Source organism: Thunnus albacares, chromosome 5 (assembly GCF_914725855.1).
Source record: "Thunnus albacares chromosome 5, fThuAlb1.1, whole genome shotgun sequence".
In the NCBI taxonomy this organism is placed as follows: Eukaryota; Metazoa; Chordata; class Actinopteri; order Scombriformes; family Scombridae; genus Thunnus; species Thunnus albacares.
In genome coordinates this window covers 15,170,094-15,196,903 of record NC_058110.1, presented here as the reverse complement: position 1 = coordinate 15,196,903, position 26,810 = coordinate 15,170,094, and the positions used below count along the sequence as shown (strand labels likewise).

At 44.0% G+C, this 26,810-nt stretch overlaps 1 protein-coding gene across 8 annotated transcripts in view; it reads left to right on the top strand.

Annotated features, from left to right (window-relative positions):
* Nucleotides 1-26,075, top strand: part of casz1 (castor zinc finger 1) — a 176,772-nt gene extending 150,697 nt beyond the window's left edge. For 5 of the 8 annotated variants that reach the window (XM_044352871.1, XM_044352870.1, XM_044352869.1 and 2 more), the window contains 17 exons: nt 67-967; nt 3,095-3,160; nt 5,855-5,951; nt 8,490-8,654; nt 10,356-10,528; nt 11,051-11,919; nt 15,314-15,446; nt 15,871-15,934; nt 16,877-17,040; nt 17,333-17,455; nt 17,558-17,878; nt 17,978-18,176; nt 18,981-19,152; nt 20,753-20,901; nt 21,815-22,052; nt 22,877-23,233; nt 23,976-26,075. In XM_044352871.1, the coding sequence (XP_044208806.1) occupies nt 67-967; nt 3,095-3,160; nt 5,855-5,951; nt 8,490-8,654; nt 10,356-10,528; nt 11,051-11,919; nt 15,314-15,446; nt 15,871-15,934; nt 16,877-17,040; nt 17,333-17,455; nt 17,558-17,878; nt 17,978-18,176; nt 18,981-19,152; nt 20,753-20,901; nt 21,815-22,052; nt 22,877-23,233; nt 23,976-25,276 (5,492 nt within the window). In that variant the 3' untranslated portion in view covers nt 25,277-26,075. The remainder of the gene's footprint in view (nt 1-66; nt 968-3,094; nt 3,161-5,854; nt 5,952-8,489; nt 8,655-10,355; nt 10,529-11,050; nt 11,920-15,313; nt 15,447-15,870; nt 15,935-16,876; nt 17,041-17,332; nt 17,456-17,557; nt 17,879-17,977; nt 18,177-18,980; nt 19,153-20,752; nt 20,902-21,814; nt 22,053-22,876; nt 23,234-23,975) is intronic. The other 3 variants (XM_044352868.1, XM_044352875.1, XM_044352874.1) reach the window with 3 other exon arrangements.
* Nucleotides 26,076-26,810: the final 735 nt, after the last annotated feature.

Here is a 26,810-nt window from a genome sequence, read left to right as displayed (position 1 = left end):
AGGAGGAATCTGAAAGCAGTTATAACAATCCTACCTCTTACATATGAGCTCTCTACTCTTTTTCAGGAGAAGCATCTGCCCTGCGAGACTATGCAGCCAACACCATGAATGAGTTTTTGGGAATGTTCGGATATGATGACCAGCAGGTAAGGGATGAGCTGACCAAGAAGATCAGCTTTGAGAAGCTCAAAGCCGCTACCTCAGACCCCTCATCCCTCAGCAGTGAGGAGGCTTCACGGCGTGCCCGCTTCTCCAAGTACGAAGAGTACATCCGCAAGCTAAAAGCCGGTGAGACCCTACCTTGGCCCATGCATGCTTCCCCACCCAAACCAGATGACCTCAACTCAAAACTGGCCCAAGAGAAGAATGCTACCATGCTCCAGAATTCTGGGTGCCTCCCAGGGTCCGAGGCACGGATCTACCCCCCCAGCCTGGATCACAAACAGCCAGGAGGACCTCAGCTGGGCACTCCACAGCCATCCAATCCCTCTCACATCCAGAATATGGCGTCCAGAGCCTCCAAGTATGACTTCTTTATCCAGAAGCTGAAGATGGGTGAGAGTCTACAGCAGCAGAATGGTAATGCTTACAAGCGACCCTCCAAGTATGACCTGGAGAACGTCAAGTTTCTGCACCTGTTCAAGCCTGGTGAGGGCAACCCTGACATGGGTGGTGCCATTGCCTTTAAGACTGGCAAAGTCGGCCGCCCTTCGAAGTATGACATTAGAACAATTCAGAAGCTGATGCCAGGAAATTCCGAGGCTTCACTGATGCCCAATGTCCTCGCTACAGCACCAGGGAATCCTGGAGCTCCCGGTGTCCCTACCGTAGGTGCAGCTGGGGCCAGCATCGCCCCGGGGCTTACAATGGACCAGGCGGGTAACATTAGCTTCAACACCTCTGACTACCTGAAGTCCAGCTTTTCCAAGACTGACTCCATCACCACTGGCACTGTGTCCTCCGTTAAGTAAGTCTGCCTCATATGAAACTATAAAGAACTCAGAGAGTTCATACCTCTGCTAAGGTTACACAATGCTTTTAATTTGTTTTGATACTTTTTTTTTAATAGAAATAGAGAATGCTGATTATTTGTGGGATTTATGAATGTTAGTGCTTTGTACAAGGAGCAATTGTGCAAAATTTTAAGTAAGTCAGACTAATGACCAGTGAGTTATGGCCATTTAAATTTATCTTTAATCTTGCAGAGTTGATATGGTACTTTGTCAAATAGGCCGTGCCCTCAAAAGGCAACGAGTCATAGGTAAACAGTATGAAATATCAAAGACCTATGCAGATTTTAAATTTTCATATTTGTTTTACATTATAATTATAGGTGGATGATGAAATAAGTGAGTGAGTAATGAGTGAAAAAGTAAAGTACAAATGCTATCTGCACTAAAAAATAATAATCTATTATTCCTTTGCCCATTACAGAACTTCCCACTAAATTTAATTGAAATCTGTGAAGTCGGTTTTGAGACATCCAAAGCCTCCTCAGTGGAGTTAACAATAAAGTGATAAAATATTCAGAAGTTGAGGGGAAGAAAAGACAGCATGTAGCTTCTTTAAGCGTCCTCTCTCTTATTGGTAATAAGTGTGCACTTATTGACGCAAATTTAAAAATCAGCTAATAAATCATATAACAATTCATTAAAATTCCAATTTAAAGTTTACTGGTGGATTGAAAAGATTCCAAGCTCAGAGGTCTGTCTTCTTAACACTGATAGTCTCTCAGTGGAACACCTTGGAGCTAATGTGAAGCTCACATACACTTAACTGCTACTATGAGTCAGTTAGCCTAAAGCAAAGGTAATTGCTACCTCCACAGCAGCCAACAGGAATGTAGTGTGAAATAGCGCATAGCGCCCAATAGATCCACAACATGATGAGTTGCGAAGGCACATGAAGTGTTTACTCGCTGTAGCACTCCGTGGAGACTGATTTAGCACAGTCATCGCAAAGTGAGTGACTTCTTTCGTTTGGCTAGGGTGTAACAACTCTCTCTTTAATTACTTTGGAGCCATGACTAACCTCCCGGCGAGTCACAGGGGCCGACTCAACACTGCCTGATGAGTGCACTTTAAAGGAAGCAAACGAGGGGTTTGGGGAGCTAGCCTACAGTCGCGTGCACTACCAGTAGGAAACAGCTCCCAGAGTCTGTTTGATTGGTTTTGACCTTGTCTCTAGTTAGTCAAGACCTATCAAAGACACTGTTCAAGAGCCCTCAGGCACTTCTCCCTCAGGCTTTGGCCTTTGTCAGGTTGGGGCTCAGAGGAGCTGCAAGCTTGGCTAACTGACCCAGTCTGGTGCTTGTATACAGGGATGACGGGGGGGTGGGGGGGTAGGAGGGTGGCTAGGGAGAATGTCTGGCAGCGCATCCTCCCCTCTGGGCCAGATTAACCTCAGGTCATCCCCCGTGTGGAGCTGCTCACATGGAGCTAAATGCCATTGCTGAGAGGGAGCAAGTAGAACCAATACTGTATTATGACTGTCACTCTACAAACAGTAGTGCTATCAGCTTCGTGAAGGGAATCACATCACAGGTGACAAAAAGCACACAGCATTGCTCAGCACACTTCTATATGACAAATCCTTCTTGATTTCCTGTTTTGACCTGAATCTGATTGAGTGGAAACTGGCACTAAGTTGATCCATGTGCCTTTAAAGCAGCGGTGTAGTCTCACATCTTTGACTGAGCTGAGTCCAGACTGATTGGAGACAAACTGACATCAGCATTAGAGCCGAGGCCCTTAGAGATGATCAGAAAAGACCTTTTCAGAGCTTTTCTTCCACATCCCCATTATCCAGTTTTGCATACGAGCACTCACCAAAATACCCCCATAAAAGATTAATGTCCTTTTGCTCCTGCATTTTGCCTTCCATTGGTTGGGAGACCATGCATCAAAGTGTGCTCCTTCTATCTCTGATTCATACGGCACATGAAAATGCTGTTATGCCACAAGAAAATGTATATTGATAGTCCAAAGTTTGGGAGCGGCTTGTAAGTAAATATTGTGTCAGTTTGTTTTTATTAACAACAGGCAGCCCAACCTCACCATTAATCCTGTCTCCTTTGTGTTTGCTGTTGCATTAGGAATGGCCTGCCACCAGATAAACCCGCCAGCGACGACATCAACCTCTACCAGAAATATATTGCCAGGTATGCAAATCCCTCAACGTGCTACACCAATGAAAAAATATACCCAAAACACAGACTAACCTTTTTTTTTTTTATCCACTGATGGTGTGTTTTATTCAGTGATGTAACTAGATTGTAGACTGCTATGAGGATGTTCAGTGCGCAGTGAATTAATTAAGAAAAGACTCCAATTTATGTGGTGAGAGGAAGTAGAAGGATGAGGGGTAATGAAAGAGAAATGGTTTGATGGTAGCTTACTGTAACTGTTTGAATAAAAGCTCTCGGTGCGTATAGCACTAAAACACTGAGGAGAACATACGTCTGCATCGCTGCGCGGTGACTGACACACGGAGGATATGAGCTTAGGAGGGGTTCTTCTCGAGTTCTGCCGTTTATTGTTGGACACATGAAGAACTGAGTGATCTAAAAAGTCAGTCACTCACACCAACAGAGACAAAAACATCAGGGGAGGGGAGGTATCTTGCGTTTCAATGGACACAGAACAATGTCCCCCATTCTGGATTCATTTTGAGCCGACACTAGAAGGTGATTATCACTTGTTTGTTTATTCAGTTTAAAAAGAAAGAAAAACAGCATTTGAAAAGCCAAAGTGGCTTTGGCGTTAATGATTACTTCTCCAAGCCATAACATGAAGGGCACAAATCAAAGCCTTGGCACTGACAGACACACACACACACATACACACATACACACACACCCTCTTCTGCACACACACACACACACACACACAAAACCTCTTCCTTGGACTGATTACATTTTGCAAGAAGATTTAATTAAGGAATTTTTAATGAGGCTTCTGCTGGCACTGCCAAGAACTGTTTTGATATTTGCGCTGCATAATGCATAAAATTTGTCTAAACATCTCGGCAGTTGATGCACGGGGAGGCTGCAGATAAGCCCAGATACAGTTTCAATTTCCGTGTTGAGGTTGGGAAAAAAAGAGAAAGGGAAGAAGAGGAGGGAGGAAAAAAAATGGAAAAGGAGGGCTCATAAAAAGGGCAAATGTAGCACCGAGAGGGGAGGTAGAAGCGGGGGAGGGTCCTCTTTGGAGCTCGGGCTAATGAGTGCACACTAATACTAAAAACCAGCTTTGTGAACGTGTTTGCACCCAATCCTTGTGAAAAGAGAGAAAAAAAAGTTCTTCATCTCCTCAACACACTACAGTTTGATGTTTAAAAGAGCTACCCTGGTAGTGTTTAGTTGCAGTTTTCACTCTTTAAATGCTTTCATGCACCCACTATTGCCGCGGCACTTTGATCTGTGTATCTGTATTGTAACTGGAGATGCGCTGCAATCTCTGTATCGTGGCGATATTAATATTTAATCTGCTGCTGAATAGCAGCGGCCCATTAGGCCCCCTGACGCGGCAAGTGGGAATTGTCCAGAGGCAAAGTGATACAGCTGGGCAATGAGCAGAGGGGTGGGCTACAGTCTCAGGGGGCTGGGGGGGTGGAGGGGGGGCTTTGTGTGTTCATAAGTGTAAATGTGTGAGTGCGTGTGTGTGTATGTATGTGAAAGGAGAGTATAGAAATCACTAATGGTCGGGACATATGTTGGCTTTATTGTGGGCACGCACGTAGTTCAACTTTTGGTTTTGTCTTTTTTAAAAGAGCCATCAAACCTTCCCAAAACCCCCCTCTACATACATCCCCATTTACCAGACACACACACACACACACGTTCACTCACTCACACAACCAACTTAAAAAGAGTAGTGGATATGCCGTTCAATTAGCTTAATGAACTCAGCAAAGTGATCTGTAAATGCAGCTCTGGGATAATCCTAACAAGGAAAAAACAGAAAGAGAGATGGAAAAAATATTACTTAGCCCCCTTTTCCCCCTCTCCTCTGCACTACCAGATGGAGTTCTTGGCAGCAGCAATGCAAATGTTTATTTGTGTGTTTTCACTGGTAATTGGAGGATTTTAACAGTCATCATCGTCAGGCTTATAATCACCACCGTAAAAGTGACTGTACTGTAGCAAGCAGCAGCCTTTTTTTTTTTTTAACTAGCACCAGGCTAAAATCTGGTTTTTGGACTCCAGATGAGAGCGTGACAGGGTTTGGAGTGGAGACTAGACAGAGCTGTTCCCTACATCTCAAGATACCTAACCCTTTTCCTCACAGAGTAAAACTACGGTTAACCCGAGAGAACTGTGCATTGATTTGACAAGGATTTTCACAGCGTTGAGAAATAAAGTAGTCACGGGGTTCCCGATCCTTGAGTGAGTGAGTGATTGTGTGTGTATGTGTGTCATAGGAAAGGGTTTCAGTGTAATAAGTGTCTCTTACGGCTGCTTTGGAAATAAATGGAGATGATTTGGCTGAAATTGGTGTGACAGACGGGTAAATTGTTGCAGCAGTGTGGAAAGCAGAAGTCAGTTTGAAGGTGTGAGCTTTGTGACTCTGAAGGTGAGATGAGCATAATGCCTTTGAAAACTCCCTCACTGGTTTTATTTTACCCTGTTCTTGGAATTTCAAATAATTTCTTCACTAATCGTTCTTGATTTGCTGTTGATTATTTTTGAACCCCACTGGCGTCTTTCTGAGCTGCTTTATCATTCAGCTTTTTCATCCCTGTGACTGTTCTCTGTGCGATAAGCTCTGATGTGTTCTGGATGTTGTTTTATTCACTGTTTTGTGTGGGGCTTAAAATGTTTAACTGTTGAAATGTCATGCAACTTGGTTTTCAGGTTCTCTGGGAGTCAACACTGTGGACACGTGCACTGTGCCTACCAGTACAGAGAGCACTACCACTGCATGGACCCTGAGTGTAACTACCAGGTGAGCGTGAGTACTTTATCAATTTTTTGAGCATCACCCGAATACATCTTAAATGTTTTCTCCTGTATTCTGCAAACTTTCATATAACCTGAGTGCCTCAAAGTTCATATTCTCACACAATGAGGAGAATAAGACAAAGGTAAATTTGATGCTTCAGTCACCAAGAGCTTGTTCCTTCATAACAAGGAGGGGTTACAGAAGGTGGCTTGAAGCTAAGCATTTTCTGTTTTTTTCAGGACATGACAAAGGGGACGTGGTGTTCCTAGGATAGACAAACAATAACGTGTCATCTTTTCATTAGTGGTCACACCCAGTCAAAGTTTACGCAGATGAAAAGTTTATTCTGCCAAACAGGCTATGGGTGTTAACACCCATTCAGTTTGCAGACACAGTTGGTCTTTGACAGTTGGCCTTTTATTACAAGGGTTAATTGTAGATATGTTTGAAATATGGCTCTTTTTTTTTTATCCGTGTTCTTTTTTTTTTCTAAAGACATCTGCCACTGTCAGGGGCCTGCCTTTAATCCCGTTTCACGTTATTAATCTTGTCCTGGTCCCAGGAGTTGTCATGTATGGCACAGGAAGGAGAAAAAACACAAAGCAGATCACAATACAGACCTTGTGTTTGCCGTAGCATATGGCCTGAGAGAGTTAGACAAACACGGGTAGATTTGTCAAAGACGTCAAAAATCCATGCACAGCCAGAGCCGTGTGTGCTTTCCTTCCTTTCTTAACAATTTTCTGAATTAAGCCATCTTCAGCTGTAATCTCCTTTGTCTGCTACTGATCAAGAGAGATTACCGCTCGATAAATATTGTTTATGTGGTGAAAAGCATTACAGATCTAAGCTTTCATTTTCTGCATGAATCCACTTCACAGTCTGATGAGACACATTCTTGGAGGAATACAAAGGAAAATAATTTCATGTCATTATTTAGACTGTTAGTTCAGGTTATCATGGCAATTTCCACGGTCAGGTCCACATTTCTCTGTTGCTTTTGCGTTGCGTGGAAACACAGATATGCTTTGGAAGCCAGCTCTCTGGATGTCAATACCCTGAAAAAAACAGGCAGGCAGTGATGAGCAGCCCCTTTCGAAGCGATAACTCATGAAATGTTACATGACACACACTCCTGGAATATTATCCCACTGCCAGCCTCCGGGCGATTGGCTGAGTCTTAACATTCTCCTTTCATGGGCTTGTACATGAGCGAGAGTGTGCATCTTGCCACACTAGTGGGAATCCTAAAATAAATGTAGCAAGTGGCTCCCAACCTTCATCACCACTCAACTGAAAATGAGATCTTTTTCCCAGTCAGCTCTCTCCATGGCCTATTTTGGACGGCTTGATGGATCGAATGTACCATGACCGCAGTTCAACTTATCTTCCGTCATCATCAACCGGTAGATACTAGAAAGCCCAAAGCCAGGAGCTGAGCTCAGAATTTTTCAGGAAAATTATTAAAGAAATGCTTAATCTGAAGCATTTGACAATTAGAAAGAAAATCCTAATGAAGTGTTTGCTCTTACAGGAGTCAAACATCTCAGAAATATGCAGTGGGAAACAGGCCAAGAGCAAAGCAATGAACAGCTGTGTGAGATCTTCGCTTTTTACTTGTGCGCGAGTGGAACACATGACACAAAGCAATTACCCTACTTTGTACAGCAATTAGTTGCTTTTTAGAATGGTTCTTTCTGATGTTTTTTCCCTCAACTGATATGGATTGAAGACAGAACTGTCTCATTGATTTGCGCATCTCCCGTTACAGTTTCAGTAACATCAGCTTAAGCCCAATTACAGCAGATTTGGTTGCTGCAGGTCTCTGTGGAGTGACTTTTCTGTTTTTCCCTTCCTGACTCCTGGGTGTGGGAGGGATTTTTATTTATTTATTTATTTTGCAATTTCAGAAGGAGGGTCTCTTAGCATATTCACTCATCATTACAGGCAGAGGCTGCACCAAAAGCGAGTGCTAATGCTTTAATTAAAAATGGAATCATATCTCAGTGAATTGAAAGGGAAAACGTTTTTTGGTTGGCTTGTTTGTTTGTTTGTTTCTGTTGTCTTCTGTTTTCCCCTGTGCACCGCTGAAAAACCATCTGCACGGAACATAATTTTTCCAGAGCCAGAAACATCAGAACTGTGATCTTGCATGTCAATTGATTCATCTTAATTAAAAAAATACGTTTTGGTGCAAGGGAAAAAATAATGTAGAGACAGGGAGTGAGTGTGGGGAACATACTTTATGTTCCATGTGGAAGCTTCTTGTGTACTCATAAAGTCCCAGAACCTTTGGTGCTGTATTTGGATAGGGCACAAATTTGAGATATGCAAAGTAAATCAATAACCAGAGAACGCGTCATCTTTAAAAGACATCCTGGCCCTCTCCATTGCAGTCTGTACAGCCCTCCCCAGCTGCCAATTGGCTCCCGCATGTTGCAGCTGCTGCTTCCACAGAGATAAAGTGACTTGTTGCTGATTCTGTGACTGGTTTAAATAAACACCAACCTGTTGCCGTACATTTTTCCCCCCCCTCCCCTTTTGCAGAGGTTTACCAGTAAGCAGGATGTAATCAGGCACTACAACATGCACAAGAAGAGGGACAACTCACTGCAGCATGGCTTCATGCGCTTCAGCCCTCTGGACGACTGCAGCGTCTACTACCATGGCTGCCACCTCAATGGAAAAAGCACCCATTACCACTGCATGCAGGTACATACACAGACTCACACCTCCCCTTCCACCTACACACATACCAACAGTATACCCACAAACACGTACAGTAGTTACGCATGCATACACACACACGGAAACAGAGCGAAAGACAAATGACAATGAATTTAAAAAATCAAATAAATTTGACCACCCATGCTTATGCATTACACACAGTTCAAATAAACCACAACTTACTTATGCAGATAAAAGAAAAGTTCCATATAATGTTGCAGATAAATGCACAATTCAGCTTTCAGTTTACATTCCACAGCCTCACAACAAACCACACACTGTCTACATAGAGTTTAAAGCCTGGTTTTGTTCCATTAAGAGCCTTAAAACAACTTTTTTGAAGCATTTACATCATTTAAGGACTGTTTAAAACAGGACAAGGTGGGTAGAAAAAAGGAGTTGCAGAATATCATGATATAGTCGATGTCCTGATTTGTGACAAGGCCCACGCACAAGACGTACACAACTTCTTCGTGATGATTGAGAGTCACACAGTTTACCTACATCTGTGAAGTGGAGTTACAGTCCCACACTTTTTCCATTTACACCAAAGTGTCTTTAAAGAGCAGTTTGGCAAAACGTGTCCTAAAGTAAATAAAAGAAAATCGAAAAGGGTGAATACACGTGAGGCTGCTTTCCTCCCACCTCTTCACTCTCTCGCTCCTTAATTGGCATGGATAAAATTCAGTTAGGTGTTTATATAAACTACACATTTTTCATTTTTTAGTACCAAGCAGCCAGATGAAGATTATTCCCCCTTCTGGATTTGTTTAATTTTTTACATCTGCTTATTTTCAACGTGTCATTGTGCCGAGAGCTTTCTCACCGGCAGGGCAGCAGCTCGGCGGAGGATGGTTTGAGATATATTCTTTTTTAAACCCCTCTAACAGCGTAATTGTTATTAGGACATTTCAGCTCTTGTTTTAACAGTCCCTGAGAACCTGCAGATGTTGGCATCCGCACTCTTGATTTAGGGGGGAAAAAAACAGAGTGGCATTTTTTTCATTGTTTGACTCAATATGGAGAAGTTGCCCGGTTTGTGCGTGTGAAAAGTGCCAGGGATGATATACAATTGCTGCTTTTAATTCAAACATTACCTGTTTTTTCCCCCCTCTGTTGGCTCTGAGGGCTCCTGAGTACTAGAACATTTTAAACTAAAGACCAAGACAGTCATCTTACTCCCATCTGCTTTCCTCTGCCCCCTCTACCTCTCAAACCCGTTCTCAAACTGAGTTACAGTAAGTTTGTGGTGACTACATCGTCACACTCCAAATATGACATTTCATTTTCTAAAAGGCAGCTTTGCCAGGAAGGTACTGTAGTTTCAGCTGCCTGTTGTGTGATCACTGCCTCTTTCAGTCATATTTTTTCTTTTTTCCAATTGTCACAAAGATAAAATTGTTTCCAATTCATGAGGTTTGACTTGAAACTTGCACCTCTCTGTTGCGCATTACCACAATTTAAAGTTTGAATGTGAGAAAACAACCTTCCTCCACCCATTTCTGGGCCACTAGCATTTTCTAAACCACATTGAGCTCTATAGCGTGTACAGTATATCAGATCTCTTTAATGCACTGCCTTTTAGAAGTAGGCTTTTTTCAAACCATTCTTGCAAACTGAAACTCTCATGTCTGCTATGGGCCCAGATCTTTTTTTCGATTGCCATGCTTTGTCTCTGCTTTGCAGGTGGGCTGCAGCAAGGTGTACACCAGCACCTCGGATGTCATGACCCATGAAAACTTCCATAAAAAGAATGCCCAGCTGATCAATGATGGCTTCCAGAGATTTCGTGCAACCGAAGACTGCGGCACAGTCGGGTGTCAATTCTATGGGCAGAAGACTACACACTTCCACTGCAGGTGAACAGAGCTGACGTAGTTAATGTTTCTCAGCATGCATTAATAGTAACAAACAGTCAGCTGTCGAGGCCTATATTAGTATCGGCATATTAGCAGTTTCCAAAAAGCAATGAATCTGCAGAAAAAATGGGGAATGTAGACACATTCCTTATTTTAAATAAATAAATAAATTATAGGCAGCATTACCATCATCGCCACAAGTGAAATCATGACTAAAGGCTGATCTATTTCCTGGTCGCATGCACCACAACACAATTATCAACAGTCAGAGAGAATCACTTGGTTGATTCTACATACTCCGGTCATGAAATGTATCCCTCTGGCAAAGGTTGCAGGTGGCGACGTGTCAATGAGCTGCTGCTGTGTCACTGAACCTCCTCAGTTATCATTCCTCCATTGTCAAGTATTTCAATCATGTGGACCCTCTCCATGACTCCCAACTGCACAGAGGTACTGAGGAGGCTTTGTAACACAGCATCCTATCTAATCATGTTTTCCCCCCGTTTTCCATTCTTTCCTCAGGCGCCCAGGCTGCACATTCACCTTCAAGAACAAGTGTGACATTGAGAAGCACAAGAGCTACCACATCAAGGATGATGCCTATGCCAAAGATGGCTTCAAGAAGTTCTATAAGTATGAGGAGTGCAAGTATGAGGGCTGCGTGTACAGCAAAGCCACCAACCACTTCCACTGCATCCGCTCAGGCTGTGGCTTCACCTTTACCTCCACTAGCCAGATGACCTCCCACAAGCGCAAACATGAGCGCAGACACATCCGCTCCTCTGGAGTCATGGGCCTCTCTTCCACCTTCCTGGCGCCAAAGGATGAGCCAGAGGAATCGAGCAACGATGACCTGATGGACTTCTCAACCATCAGCAGCAAGAACTCCAGCCTGAGTGCCTCGCCGACGACCCAGCAGTCCACCACTATACCGCACTTGTTGGCCACGCCCACCACTGCTGTCTCCTCCTCCTCTCCGTCAGGCCACACCCTCAAGCTTACACCCTCACTGCCCAGTGCGGGTCAGCGAATGTCCAGCCTGCTGTCCCAGGCCCTGCCCAGCAACATGCCGGTGGCCCTTGCTCTGTCCAACAGCGCCCTGGCCGCCTCCAACCCGTTTTTCCCCCTCATGCCCAGGCTACCTCTCCAACCGCCTCCTCCGGCTGCTAGCCTGATATCAGCTGTATCTTCTGGGGCCCACTCAATGCCCACCGACTCACTGACCCAAGGCTGCTCCACGGCAGGGGCAGAAGGAGCCATGGCGTCTACCCCGAACTCCTTCACCACCTCCTCCATCATGGAGAAGATCTCAGCCAGCAAGGGTCTGATATCACCCATGATGGCCAGACTGGCAGCTGCTGCCCTCAAGCCCTCTAACAACCCAGACACAGGTCAGTCACTTCACAGAAAGTCATTGTGTAATTACTAAGTGATTTTAGAGAGCCAAATAAACAATGGAAAATAATGAGTGCCTTTTGTGTTGCTGGTCGGATAAAACAAGCAATTTGAAGAAATCATTCTGGGCACCCTGGTGATCTCTGTTGCTGTTAACTGAACCAGTTAAACACACTTGCAAATTCTAAACACACAAATGAATTAGTGTTGTATTTGGAGACAACAGTGTGAAAATATGTGAAAAAAACAACCTTTTCAATTGTGAAAGTGTCCAATGAGAGTATACTGCATGTATACTAAAAGCCACATCCTTATTTCTTTGTGTGGACTTGTTCCACTACAGCCAGAGCAGAGAGAGTGCACTCAGAGGTCATTTCTATCACTATCCCACAGTGGAGAGAAAGGCAGAAAAACTGCCGCTTTCAGGCTTAAAGGGACATACCGGAGGCATGGTCCTCTGCTCTGGGCTTGTTATTGTGTTGATCGTTTGTTAGATACCCACAATCCATTTGGAGATAAATGCGCTGACAGGGGAGAGTAGAGCCTGTAAAAGTCTCTTATGATGTTCAGAGTGGGGGCTCATGGGGCTTGTGTCGAACATGTTTCCTCATCATCGGTCTCTTATCTATGTCTGCGCCCGTTCCAAGCAAATGGAGGTGGAATGAAATTAAGTTCAGAAATTGCGAGAACAAAAAAAATGTTTTTTTTTCCGTATCCTCTATGCAAACTGATAAAAAAACAGAAATCGCTCAGGCAGAAATGACTCAATGCACCAGAGCTGAGAAAGAAGCTTTTTTTTTTCACTGATACAAGAAGTCAGACACACTTGCATGCATCAGCAAAGACACACTTTTTGAATTTCTAGAAACCCTCTGTTCCCAGAAAAACATGTCAATATCTATTTAGCATAAACACAATTCACATAAATTTTGGAGGTAATTGCCTTGTCTATGTTAATCATAATGCTCTAAACAAAGCTTCTGAAAATGAAAATGAAGTTAAAGCATTAAATTGATAATGCACTGCAGAGCACAGACTTGCATTCTGTAGCAGTGGGGCCTCCTGTGCTGAGCCCGAGCAGGTGGGGCGCGGATTGTAAATGGGGCTGCAAGGGGGAGCATCTCCGGATGTTGGGACTGGGAAGGATTACAATTCCTCGTGGTGTTCCTGGAGCAGGACAGGCCCTGGGAGAGAGCTGGGGCAGCTGCTCCGGGGAGCTGAGCTGAGCCCAGGCTGTCAGGCTGAGCTCCACCTCTGGGCTTCCAGCAGGTAGTCTGAACACTGAGAAGGCCCCCACTGAGGGTGGGGCCTCTACAGATGGTGCCTTCACCACCCCTCTTGTTGGCTCACTGAGAGGCTGCAGCTCAGATCTCTCTGTTGGATAACAAAGCTGGTTTGAAATAAGCTCCTCTATGTCAATCTAAAATTTTAAAAGTTCAGTGCAGGTACAAGATGGAGGGGTAGCTGTGGTTTTGTTTCTCATATTTGCTTCATAAAATGTGTGAACAGGACATTTAGGGCTAAATTGAGGAGGAAGTGGTTTGTGCTTCTCTGTCAAAAAGGTGTGAGAAAAGTCACTATGTTTGTGGCTATTTTCACATTTCACATTCACAGTGCTTATCTTTTTCATTAGGGTTGTGAAACTTCGCCTCTATTTTTAGTGAATTGTGCATTTTTCCTGTTTCTGCTTTCAGTATTTTCACAGCATTTTTTTTTTGTATTAATGTTACACTCTTTTACCCTTAAGTGTTTTTTTCCCAGAGATTCAAGCATATGAAAGGTTTACTAATTAGACACACAGTACAAATGATCTTTCACAAGCTCTGTATCTTATCCGGAGTAATTACATGGTGGTACATTATTCTTGGATAATTTCCAGAAAGTAGCTGTTTTGAGTCAAACTCATTTGTTCTCCCTCTTTGGGAAGCGGATATAAAAAAAACAACTTCATAATGTGAAACAGAACAAGAGACTTTCGCACTTTAATCCACCTTAAACAGTGAATTTATCCTCTGAAGCACTGAAGGAATTCTTTAATCTGCTTGGTGATCATGTGTAGATCATATAGTGAGTGGCTGCTCTTGATATAATGTGCTCCCATTTGGTCTGAGAGTTGATTTAATTGTCAATGACAAGGCAGGGTTTGTCTGGCTAGTTAATTTTGGGTGTATTCTTATCAAGTTGGGGGGAGGGAAGGAGGGCTGGATGGACAATTGGTAAGGATTCATTGACCTCAAAGCAGACGCAAAATTGTTTGACTGCTGTTTTCATTTAGCCCCACCCCTGCCCCACCCCCAGCCCCTCCAACCTCAGCTATTGTCAAACTGAACTGACACTGACACTTCCCCATCTCTTAGCTTTCAGCTGACAAGGCCCAAGACTGGCTTTTCCACTCCTATTCTGCCTGATATGTCTCTGGGTCATCTTGTAGCAGGGGGGAACTCTGGTTGGTTTCCCCCTTACGTAGGCTGGTCTTGTTTTCTCCCCAGCAAGAAAAAGGAGAGGGGCCTCACCCGGCTGAGGGCCAAGGGCATACACTTGGTTGCCCATGACCTTGCTTGTCACAATCCCTCAGCACCAGCCTCAACTCCTAAACAACAGATTCCTCACCAAACCAATCACGGCCGCTGGTGCTCTCCAGTTTTAGTGTCTGAGAGGCTACATCGGGACCTTCACCCCTCCTGCTCACATATTTTTTTTAAATAAAACACCACTTATTGTCTACCAAAAGCCCAGCTTTCTCTGTATAGCCCCAGGACAAATTAATATTTCAATCCCTTGGGGATCGGGGTTGGAGGGGGGGCAGAATTTCACCTTCCTGTCAGCATTTTTACCCCACGCTGTCCCCTGGTCTTTATTTATTTCATTTTAGCGCTCCTGTCCTCGCTCACAGCATCCACTGAATACCTATTTGGAGGCGAATGTGATCGAGAGGTCACGCTATTTGAACCAATCTGATTGGCTGTCAGCTCCAATCTGACCGACATAGCACCGCTGTTCCTTGTGGGTATGCTCAGTGGCATTGGCTGCCGCCCGTTGTCAGGCCAACGAGGAGCCTGGGAAGGTGGGAAGGGAGGGGGGTGGCCAATCTGAGACTGCCACTTTCCCTCAGCATTAGCATCTCACTTAATGACCAGTTAAGAGGCAGCCTGGCAAATGAGTTGTGACAAGTGCTGCAGAAAAAGGAGTCTTTTTCCCTCATATCTCCCGCCTCTCAATCACCGTTTAAAAGGCTTGACGGCCTGACATAATTTCACAATAATTATCACTCGGAGTATTCTTTTCGGGCCAGGACAGAAGTCAGATTGGATCTCGTCATAGGGTAATAATGCTGACCAACAATAACTTTGTTGTCTCTCCTCTCCTCTGCGTCTCTGGCTTGATCCTCAGGGAACGGGCAGCCGGCTTCAGCCAGCCAGTTCCATCTGGTTCAAGTGAAGCAGGAGCCAGTGGACGCCACCTCTGGGGCCTCCCAAGACTCCACGCAGGAACACAGCCTGGACCTGAGCAAGAAAGACCACAGGTACACAGCCCCAATGGGAAACACAGGGTTAATGATGTATAGGAAACGTTGATTCTTGTTGTAAATTCACATAACATATTCACAAAATCAATCAACAAGGAAATAAGATTTCTCTGACTGATAAATGATTTCTACAGTCTTGGCAGCCAGGGTTATATTCACAATTATTTATCAAAAATATTCCATTTATATACATGTGCATACCAATTATAACATCCTCAACATATTTCTCCATTTTTGCGTGAGAAGGATGTTTACATAAACCTTCAACTCCAATCTTCCCTCCAACTCACAGTAGATCTTATTTCTTAAGAAGACAGCATTTTTCTTCTTCATTATACAGGCACACCTTGTGTGATAAATAGTAATATTTACTGTTCTCATGCAAATCTTGACTAAACATTGTTCATTTTCCTTGTTCCAGTAATGAATCAAACGGACACCCTGTACCAGGGAATACATCTCTTTTATCCTCGCTTATGAATAAGGTAAGATCCATCCATCAAACGCCTTTCATCCCAAGACAAATTAGCGGGATACGGAGGGGCCTGTTTGTTTTTTAATGTTTCACCGCTAATAAGATGAGTTTGTATCATTTAAATTTTCCTGCCATTTTTCATACAGTGTAATTTTCACTGCACCTCACACAAATTAATACAATGAAGCAGTAGCTGGGTGCCATGCCAGATATATAGAGATGTTTGTTTTTTGATGAGCTGTTTTGAACTCGCCGTCCATTTTTTCTCCTCCTTTATACTTTTTCTTCCCCCGCCTCGCTCTGCATTTATTTATAGAGTTTGTAAATTATTTGATTAAGAAGTCAGAGGAGAAAAAACAGGAAGGCGCTGCCCTCATTTTTTAGCGAGTCTAAATGTTAGCGTATGGAAATTTAAATGTGTATTTTTTTGGTGAAGATTAAAATGGACATTGTCTTCCATCACTTTGATGATGTAATGACAGATAAGCCTCCATTTGTTTTACTCTCGGAAACCGGTCAAGACTTCCCTCCTCCTACATGCTTCCCCTCTACAAACTGACACACACATCATCTTTTTCAACTTTTCCCTGGGAGAGCTCAACTTCAGAGTCTCCCTCCTCAAAGCAGTCACTGAACCCAGTGGAGGAGTTTGAAGACCTGTTGTCCAACAGCTCTTCATGTCATGTCGGCATTTGGGAGTTTGATTCAAGCCACCACATCACATAAAAGGGTTAACAGTTGCTCCCAGTGGACACTTGGCAAACATGCTTGGCCTGCACTCAAGCAAAATCCTGGGCGTTTGTAAATCTGGCTGTGCTTTTTTGCTTCGCCAAATCATTTGTGTGTGTATGCGTTTAAACTCTTGCACGCATCCGAACATATGCGAGTGCCCCGCTTACGTATGCTGAGCTAACGCAGCGGCTGCTGGTTTTGTGTGTCGTGTGTTTTGTAGATGTCAGAGGTGAACCCTGCCCTCTTCAACGCCATGAACCTGAAGACAGAGCTGGAGACAGGCCAGGGCAGCGACACCTCAGAGGCAGCACAATATCTGAACAGAGTGCTGAAAAGGCCCCTGGCAGACAAACCCACTGAGATCTGGAAGACATACCTCCGCAGGTATAAAACATGCAGGAAGTGCATTCAATGTTCAGTTTTCGGATTCATTTTAATAGTGAGAAAACGGGAGTGTTTTTAACAGTGCGAGAGCCTTTTTCTGTAAACACTATTCCTCACTGGAAACCCCCTGAAACACAAAGAATCTGGTCTTACAGGAACTTGAAATGATTTACTGTACGACATACCAACAGACATTTACTGTCAGATGAGGAGTTTAACCAGTTGTCTTCTTACTGTTTGTTGTTCATTTGGGAAGGCAGTAGATTTACAGTCTTCATTCTCTGTCTATAAGGTTTGACACAGATGACTTCTGTGAGGCTCAGTGTGACTTCCTTCAGAAAGTGCATTTTCACTGCCTGGTAGAGGATTGCGGTGCACTCTTCAGCACTGTGGATGGGGCCATAAAACATGCTAAGTAAGTGTCACACTGGTTCATGATCAGCAAATATACCTTTCCCACATTTTAGTTTTCTACTTTATTGATCAACATAAAAATGAGCTTCCGTGTTGTTTTCAGTTTCCACCTCAGAGCTACATTGAAAGTGAAGTCGGAGCCTCCGTTCAGTGAGGGCAAGGCCTCTGGTGAGGGAGCCCCTATGCAGCCTGCTGCTCCCGTCTCTGTGGCCAACAATTCCTCCATGGATGTGGCGCACCTCACCTCTTCTGGTGGCTACAGTTCCCCTCCTCCTTCCCTGCTGGCCTGGAAGCAGCTGACCGGCAGCATCCCCCAGATGCCGGCCTCGATGCCCAACCTGCCATCCAACTCCCCTCTGGCCACCACCTCTCTGGAGAATGCTAAGCCACAAGTCAAACCTGGTTTTCTGCAGTTCCAGGAAAAGTATGAGGACCATTTGTATCTTATTACATGACAGTACAGTATGTTCTTTTTCCTCTTTTGGTGTTGATTAAACTGCATTTCCCATTTTTATCCATCCAGTGATCCTTGTTTGGCTACTGACTGTAAGTACTCAAACAAGTTCCACTTCCACTGCTTGTTCGGGAATTGCAAGTATGTGTGCAAGACTTCTGGCAAGGCCGAGTCCCACTGTTTGGACCACATCAACCCCAACAACAACCTGGTCAATGTCCGCGACCAGTTTTCCTACTACTCTCTCCAGTGTCTCTGTCCTAACCAGGTGAGTGTGGCTTGATAACTCAGCCAGGAGCTGAATCACCTACTGTCATCTCCCACAGTTTTCTAAGCATGAAGTATACTATCTATTAGACCGGTATTTGAGGTTATTTGACTCAAGGCTTTCACAACCGCTGCTACCCGTCTTCCATCTCTGCTGAAAAAGACAGTCGACTCACCCCAGTAATGCCTGTTTATATGTCAATGATGTCATTCTGACTGCCGCATTCTCCTCTCAGAAAAGGCCAATTTAGCTGATATTACCCAATAAATCATTGTCACTTGCACAGTAAACAAGGCTGTCTGGAATAGGGCAAAAATCAGGGGAATGCTTCACAAATGAAACCTAAATGGCAGCCCCTGCCTGCTCTCATGAGCCCATATTTGGAAAACCGTTTAAATGAATTCATTAATGTGTCGAAAATCACCCCTCTCACAAAAAGTCCCCCCCTCTCTCCTACTCCTCCTCCTCCTCCTCCTCCTCTTTCCCTCCTCCCCTTAGTCCCCATCTCCTGAACTGAGCAGATCTTATTTGGCCCAGTCCTTTGGGATTTGGGCCTCACAAACAGATGGTGGTGTACAGACATGTTCGAAAGGAGGGGTGTTTGTGGGAAGCCTGGAAAAAAAAAAAAGTCATCCTACTTAAATATGTGAGATGTTCCAAATGACTGGAAAGGAAAGCCCTGTGAGGTGTTGATTATGTTTTTGGAGAAAGTGTGTTATGTCCACTTTGGACAGAAGATGAAATATTATTTGGCTCTCAAACATTCAGCACATTTGACTCTTGAAATTGTAAATCTCTCTGCAGCACTGCGAGTTCAGAATGAGGGGCCACTATCACTGTCTGCGGCCTGGCTGCTTCTTTGTCACTAACATCACCACCAAGCTGCCGTGGCACGTCAAGAAGCACGAGAAGGCAGAGCGCCGTGCCGCCAATGGCTTCAAATACTTCACCAAGAAGGAGGAGTGTGGGAGGCTGGGTAAGCTCTCATAAAGAATACTTCTCCTCCTGTATGAGTTTTTGCCTGCTGTCTCTCTTCTTTACATTTTCGTATTTGCCTCTTGTTCCGTACATCATCCCGCAACCCCTAAACACTCCGGCTTTTGATATTATTTTGCTGGGAGAGATGTGCAGATTAAAGGTGTCAAATTGAGAAAGATGTGGATTGATTTTTGGTGGCTGTTGCAAGAGGATATTCTCTGTGTTTACAAAGGGAGAGAGACCAGTGTTGGCAAACACAGTGTTGTGCTACTAGAGTGGTTTAAGAAGCATGAAACAAATCTGCCTCACAGGTTTTGTTGCTGTGTTTTGTATATTCACAATGGTACCTCAAGTCCCAAAGGAAGTCTTGCCTGTACTATATGAGAAATAACGTCAAAGAGGGCAATCACATCCAGGTTGTTTTCTTCTTCCTTTTGCCCCTGTCAGAAATGAGCAATTAGGTTTGTGTTTGTTAATTATCCGGCTTGTCTGGTTTAGCCTGTTTGTGTTCTGAAGCTGCGCCTCACAGCCACCGCTGCCATCGCACAGAAATGAATTAAAAGTGATCTGTTTTTTTCAGGCGCTTACACAAGCTTTTCAGAACGCAGAAACAAAGCAAACAAAAACAGGCCCTAAACAGCTGTTTTTTGTCCCCAGCCTGATCTGCCAGCTGTATTGTTTGGGCTGGGGGAAAAACAGAAAGGATTACCATCGCTAGCACTCCAGTCATAAAGAATTGATGGGTTGCCAGTATCCATGGCAGCAACATTAAACTGAACACCGCTGATGATGTTACCTGGTTTCTGTCTCACAAAAGGCACTCCGTGTCACGGGGGTTACTGTTATTTGCTCAACTTTGCGTGTTTAAAACATTGTGTGTGCAAAAGCTATTTGATGACACAGACGTGTTGTGCTCTTAAACTGGGTGCCATGGTTACTGACATGCTAGCACCTGCCCAGCATGTTACTCTTTCAATTATTTCTGCCTGCTTTTATATAATGGTATTTGATTAACAGGCACAAAACGGAACATTCATTTAATTTGAAATCATAAAGCAATTAGAGCTAGACCGGTTAAAACACGAGAAAAGAACAGAAGAATACGAAGCAGACAGGAGTACAATGGAGAACAAAAGGAAAAATGACAATGGAGATACTTTGAAAAATGAATTTAATATGGTAATAATTGTATATTTACTTTGGTTTGCAGGGTGTGTGCATTATTGGCCCACAGAAAATGAGAATTTATTTATGTAAATTCCTAATTGAATAAAGCATGTCAGTGTAATAAAAGAGCTCCACAGGTTTAGTGCACAGAAGCCTTGACTTGCTCAGTGTGACACCATAGTGATCTAATATTCCTCCTACATGTACACTCCGAAACACTTTGAAACCCGATCCCTCTTTTGTCAGAGCTATATCATGAAATTAAAAAAACCTAAAAATATTTCACTTTGTATTTGATCTAATGATAACACTGTCACACTGATAATATTGCGTTCAGCGCAGTGGCTGCTCTCAGACGCCTGACAAGAAGCCAAAGATAAATTAATCTGCTGATGGAGAGTTTACAGTTGTTACTGTTTTCTTTTTCGCAGGTTGTAAGTATAACCAAGTGAACAGCCACTTCCACTGCATCCGTGAGGGTTGCCAGTTCTCCTTCCTGCTCAAGCACCAGATGACCTCACATGCACGCAAACACATGAGACGGATGCTCGGGAAGAACTTTGATAGAGTCCCATCCCAGGTACTGATACAAACTGGCTTATATGACACATGCCATTCTGAAAGGGTAATTATCTAAAGAAAAAAAGGCTGAACACCTCAGTGAAACTATACAAGTTTATTGAGACATATTCTCACAAAGCCAAATACCTCACACACCCTTTTACTGATTAAATAGGGAATGTATTTACTGCGTCAGAGCTACTGTGTAGCTGTTTAGATCTTGTTTTCTTTATTAAGGCTCATTGATTTGCTTTTTTAAAACCGATTTTCACCAAAAAATAACTAGATTTTTAAAGTTGCTTTAACTGATAAATAGATTTTCACTCAGATTTTATCTTCCCACACAGAGTCGTTGCGGTTTCTGCTGCAAGAAGATAATGACTGTAGATTACAATAAATAAGGTCCTCTTCCAACAAGCACAGAGGAAATCTTCGGGTTATATAAAGTTGTATGTAAAATGAAATGAGCTACTAAACTCAAGAGGGTTTTGCTGCAAAAGGCCTTTTTAAAATATGATATTTTTTCAGGGAATAGAGTAAAAAGTAAAAGTAAAGTTAATTCAGTGTTCTTCTGCAAAAATGAAAGTACAGCTCATATCCTGTCATACCAGTCAATGACAAATCACTCATGACATTCTTCTGATTAAATTTTTCACACTGGCGTGTACTCGTTCACCTAACTCAGCCTCTGTGGTACATGTTGTACCATACATGAATTTAAACATGTGGTTTTTCTAGTTCTGTTTGTTCTTTTTTCATTTTGAAACCTTCATATAATGACACAAGTATGAGGTTCAGTCTTTCAAAATACTTTGGTATGTTGAGAAACACTTGGTTGTATGCCAAGAGACAACACCTGCATTAATAACATGCTATATTCCAAGATGTTTGTTTCAAACATCCTTTTACAATGAAGATTATTTGTTTTCCAGGTGATGCCACTTGGCCAGAGGGCAGATGATATGCAGCATGCGTCTGGCATGATGTCCGGGGCCGTAGGAGCCCACCCCGGTATCACCTCCGGCTTCTCATCCGGCATCATGGATGAGACTGATGATTACATGGACTACATGGGAGGAGGAGGCAGCCCCTTAGGCCTCTCCTCTGAGTCCTCCAACCAGGACCGCAGCTGCACCAGCACACCTGTAGGCAACGATGGTTCTCCAGCAGGTGAGTTCTCCAAGACAGTGCACACATGTATTAAAGTGTCAGCATATAGAGAGTTTAGTCCAACAGGTGAATAGTGCATTACTGGTTTTGTAAATTCAGCATTGTGCATCATGCTTCACTCAGTCCAAAGCACTCATCTACCTTACCCAGAAAAACAGCAACTTGTCATTTCATGCATTCTTAAGTCATGTATTTCATGATGTAGTAGTTTGACTTACAGTCAATAGCATAATGACACATCAATCATAATGTACTGTATGAGGGTGATGACAATGCTGTATTCTTATGTTCTGAGTCGTGGACAGTTTGCCTGGTCATCCTCATAAAACATCCATTTTGTACATCGGTGGTTTGAGTTATTGCACTGTGTGTAGCTTATTACATTTTCCTTTGGCCAGAGATCACCCCTGTGGCTTTATGTCTACTTTAGCACTTTTAGTGGGTTGAATTGTGGGAGAAAGGAAAAGAGAAACAGCCTATTTTTCCTCAAACTTACTATATAAAAAGATTCTCCTCTGCTTTTTTCTAAATCTGAGCCTGCCTGTGATTTTCACATTTCTCCATGTGTTGCCAGTATTATCCACTACTCTCATCATTGTTGTTTTGGCTGGTGTTTGGGTTACTTGTCTTGAATGGGCCTCATTTTGTATCATTCTCTTATCTTTTATCTTTCCCTTTTTACCTCCCATCCCTATATGTGTATGTGTGTGTGTGCGTGTGTGCGTGTGTGATTTGACCCTTGTTTTTGTGTGCGTGTGTACCCGTCTGTGTGTTTTTCCCCTCTTGTCTGTCCTTCACCCTCTCTGGTCAACCTGTCTCTCCAGGACAAGGCTACCCCGCCACCACTTCTGCTCCTACCACCCCTGCTGACACTAGCGCTACCCAAAATGCACCTCCTTCTTCCCCTCCTCCTCCTCCTCCACCACCACCACCTCCTCTCTCCACTCCTCAGCCTGGCTTCCAGTCCCAGGCCCCATCCCTTTCTCCTGCTCTCCTCCGACCTCCTCTCCCCTCACTCCCATACCTCCTCTCTCCATCCTGTCTGTCATACTCTCTGCTCAGCGCCTCTCTGGGAGCCACTCGGAGTGTTGTCATGCCAACCAACACACCAGCTTTCAGCCCCATCATTGCCACTCCGTCTCCGGTTAAAAATGACGTCCCTATAGTGCAGGATGCTGCAGGTACTTATCCCCGGCGCAAACCAACACTGCAGCTGTCACTCTCAATTGAGTCCTGTGCAGCATTTAACTGTGTGATCCAACCTTTCTCTACAGAAAATCAAAGGGGCTTTCCAGCATGCAAAAAAAGAACATTCATATAGAAATGATGAAAAGTGCATGCTTACTGAGTACCACAATTATGTATAATTACTTAACTTACACCCTTGCGTATGTTTCCACTTTAGTATGACCAGGATTTACTGATAGAGCAGTAAATTTGGTACCTGTAGTGCGAAGTCTGGGCCTTGTTTAGCTTCCATTAACAAGGCTGCATCAGCAAGCTCTTATTTTAATCACGCCTCAAGTTTTATCGAGGCCCACTGCTTCCTGTCTTACAGAACAGGGATCACATCATTAGCAGTGACCCCAGGGTGTTGCAAAAGGTGGGTGCCCCTCATAAAACAACATTGGAGATAAGAGGGTCGGTTAAGACCCACAGCTCCGCCTCTGTTTGGAGGCTGGAGACACCCTGTAAAAGTGTCATGTTCCAAAGTCAATCTATCATTTTCCCCCTCCTTTAATCATTCTGGGAATTAGGAATAAAAAAATTTGTGGCTCTCTGTGCTTACTCAGCTGTGAACCACTTCTGGCTGAGTAAGGTCGCACATTTCAACCAGGACGATCTCACAGTGTGATTTTTCTTGTAGTTTGTGAGTTTTGTTTGTGAACCAACTGATTGTTCTTTAATGTGCTTTTTCTTCAGGCAACACCATCTCCATTCCGACGGCCACTGGAGCAAAGAAGCGCTTCTGGATCATTGAGGACATGTCACCATTCGGCAAGCGCCGCAAGACCGCATCGTCACGAAAGATGCTGGATGAGGGAATGATGCTGGAAGGCTTCCGGCGCTATGACCTGTACGAGAACTGCAAGGACTCCGGCTGCCAGTTTTCTCTGAAGGTGACCCACTACCACTGCACACGTGAGAACTGTGGCTACAAGTTCTGCGGCCGCACCCACATGTACAAGCACGCGCAGCACCACGACCGAGTGGACAACCTGGTCCTGGATGACTTCAAGCGATTCAAATCCTCTCTCAGCTGCAACTTCCCTGATTGCCAGTTTTCAGGAAACAGCACCCATTTCCACTGTCTGCGCTGCGGCTTCCGCTGCACCGACAGCACCAAGGTGACGGCCCACCGCAAGCACCACGGCAAGCAAGATGTGATCAGCGCCGCTGGCTTCTGCCAGTTCAGCTCCAGCGCTGATTGTGAGGTTCCCGACTGCAAATATAAGCTCAAGTGCTCGCACTTCCACTGCACCTTCCCTGAGTGTAAGCACACTGTGGTGGGCATGTCCCAGATGGACTCCCACAAGCGAAAGCATGAGAAGCAGGAGCGGGGTGAGATGCCGTCTGTGTCACCCAAACAGGAAGCGGTGCACCACCTAGGTGGAAGCGTGTCGGCGGTCCCTCCAGCCTCTTTGGGTCTTTCTACTTCCTCACCTGCTGGTTTCCACGGGTTGTCCCACACCATTAACAGCAGTACTCCCTCCATGCTCTATTCAACAAGTGGCATTGGATCTGAGTATAACCACTCGTACCCGCCGTCCTCCATCAGCCTGGACAGCTCCCTCAACCTGGGCACCGACACCAGCAGCTCCCTGTTCTTCCTCAAGAACGCAGCCGGTCTGGGTCTCAGCGACTCACTGGACCTCAGCAAGAAGATGCCCCATGACACGGCACGATGCACCCCCGGCCACAACCCCACACCCCCGCTAGGTCTGCCGGCAGCTCAGGAAGATACCACAGGAACATCCGGAGAGGCTGAAGACGACCTGTCGCCAGAGGAGGAGGCGCACGCAGAGGAGGAGGAAGAAGAAGAGGAGGACGAGGAAGAGGAGGAGGAGGAGGAGGAGGAGGAGGCAGAGGAGGATGTCAACTCTGACTCAAACGATGATTCGATGGCAGAGCCCGATGGTGAAAAGGACAATGGGGAGAGTTTTGATGCTTCCGTTAATCACACTGATACTTCCCAACTGGAAAAGCAAGATGCTGACCCATGAAAAAAAAAAAAAAAACTAACAGTGACTGTAGGAACTGAAGAAAAACCCTGTGTACTATGAACAAACAAAAATGAAAGTGGCCTCATTTATCATGTTTAGAGACTTCAGATGACAACAAAACACAACAACAACGTGGAGAAAATGACGGCCCAAAATGATTTATTATGATGTTTACAAGATGACCAACATTATTAATTCAATTATGCATTAAAAAAATATGAACGGAGACACACAGAATTAGGCCCTGTTTTACACACGGGGCAGCAATGTAAAGCATTTTACTACACATCAGTCTTTTTGTGTGCGTGCATGTTTGACTTTAATTTATTTTTATTTTTTTCACTTTTTTGTGTGTGGAAAAAAAAAAGTTAGAAAAACAAAAACAAATCTCTCTATATAACTATATATGTAAGTGTGTGTGTGTGCGTGCGTGCGTGCGTGCGTGCGTGTGTGAACGATGATATACAAAAAGGAAATCGCTGGCCCAGACGATGAGGATGAACTGCAGGGCCGTGGATACGTTAGAAAAAGGGAAGTGAATCACTAAGGGGAAACAGGATGCGTTCAAACATTTGATCTTTTTTTTTTCTGTATTAATATTATTATTAATTATTATTATTAGACACTGAGAGGAAGGGGAGACATTTTGCTCGTTCTCATCACTCTCAGATGTTTGACTTTGTTTCTCAATGACAAGTGGAATTGACCAGTAACTGTTCAGGTCAGTCTCAGCTGCAGTCGGGCGTCCAGCAAGCCGCCAGTCTCAACAGTTCTCTCTGACATTCTGCTAGAAACGTTCGACTAGCACCAAAAACCAAGCTCAGCCCTTGTAATTTAATCCCCCTGTGGAGGAATCAAGTTTGTGTGTGGATAGTGCACTTTTATACTAGCTGACCATGACGATGACGATAGATAACTCATAAGCATATTTAAAGATATTTTTGTTACCATTTGCATCTTTGCATTACAGTGTCGTTTTGTTGTGTTGTTAGTCAGAAGCATATCGATCTGTAAGCAGGCGAGGTCGTGATTAATGACCGGCGAGTCGGGTGGGGGCGGGGAGTGGGAGGGTGGGGGGGGGCTAGGGGTGTCAGACTGACCAGAGGAAACGATGAGTCACTCAGATGTAGCGGGGGGGATGACAGAGAGAGCGTCAGGGAGTGTATTTAATGTTGAAAATGTACAGACCGAAAATGTCTCAACGGCATTTTGTTTTCCATTCACTATGGCTGTGGTTGAGCTCCTGTTGTAACGGTTTTTATTTAATATTTATGTGACCTTCCAATGAGAAATTTTTAGGGTGTTATTGCACTTTTTAGGTTCATTTTTACCGTCTGAAAAAAAAAAATGATATATATCTTTTAACAGGGACTTTGCTTTAAGGATGTTGTTTTAGTTCACTTTGCTTTAATGCACAAATAGATGTTAGTGTGACAAAGAACTGTTGTTTTGTGATTTATTTAAAGACTGGTTTTTATTTTTGCTTCTGTGATTGGACAGTTTGACAAAAAGGAAATGGGTGCGCCAGAAAAAT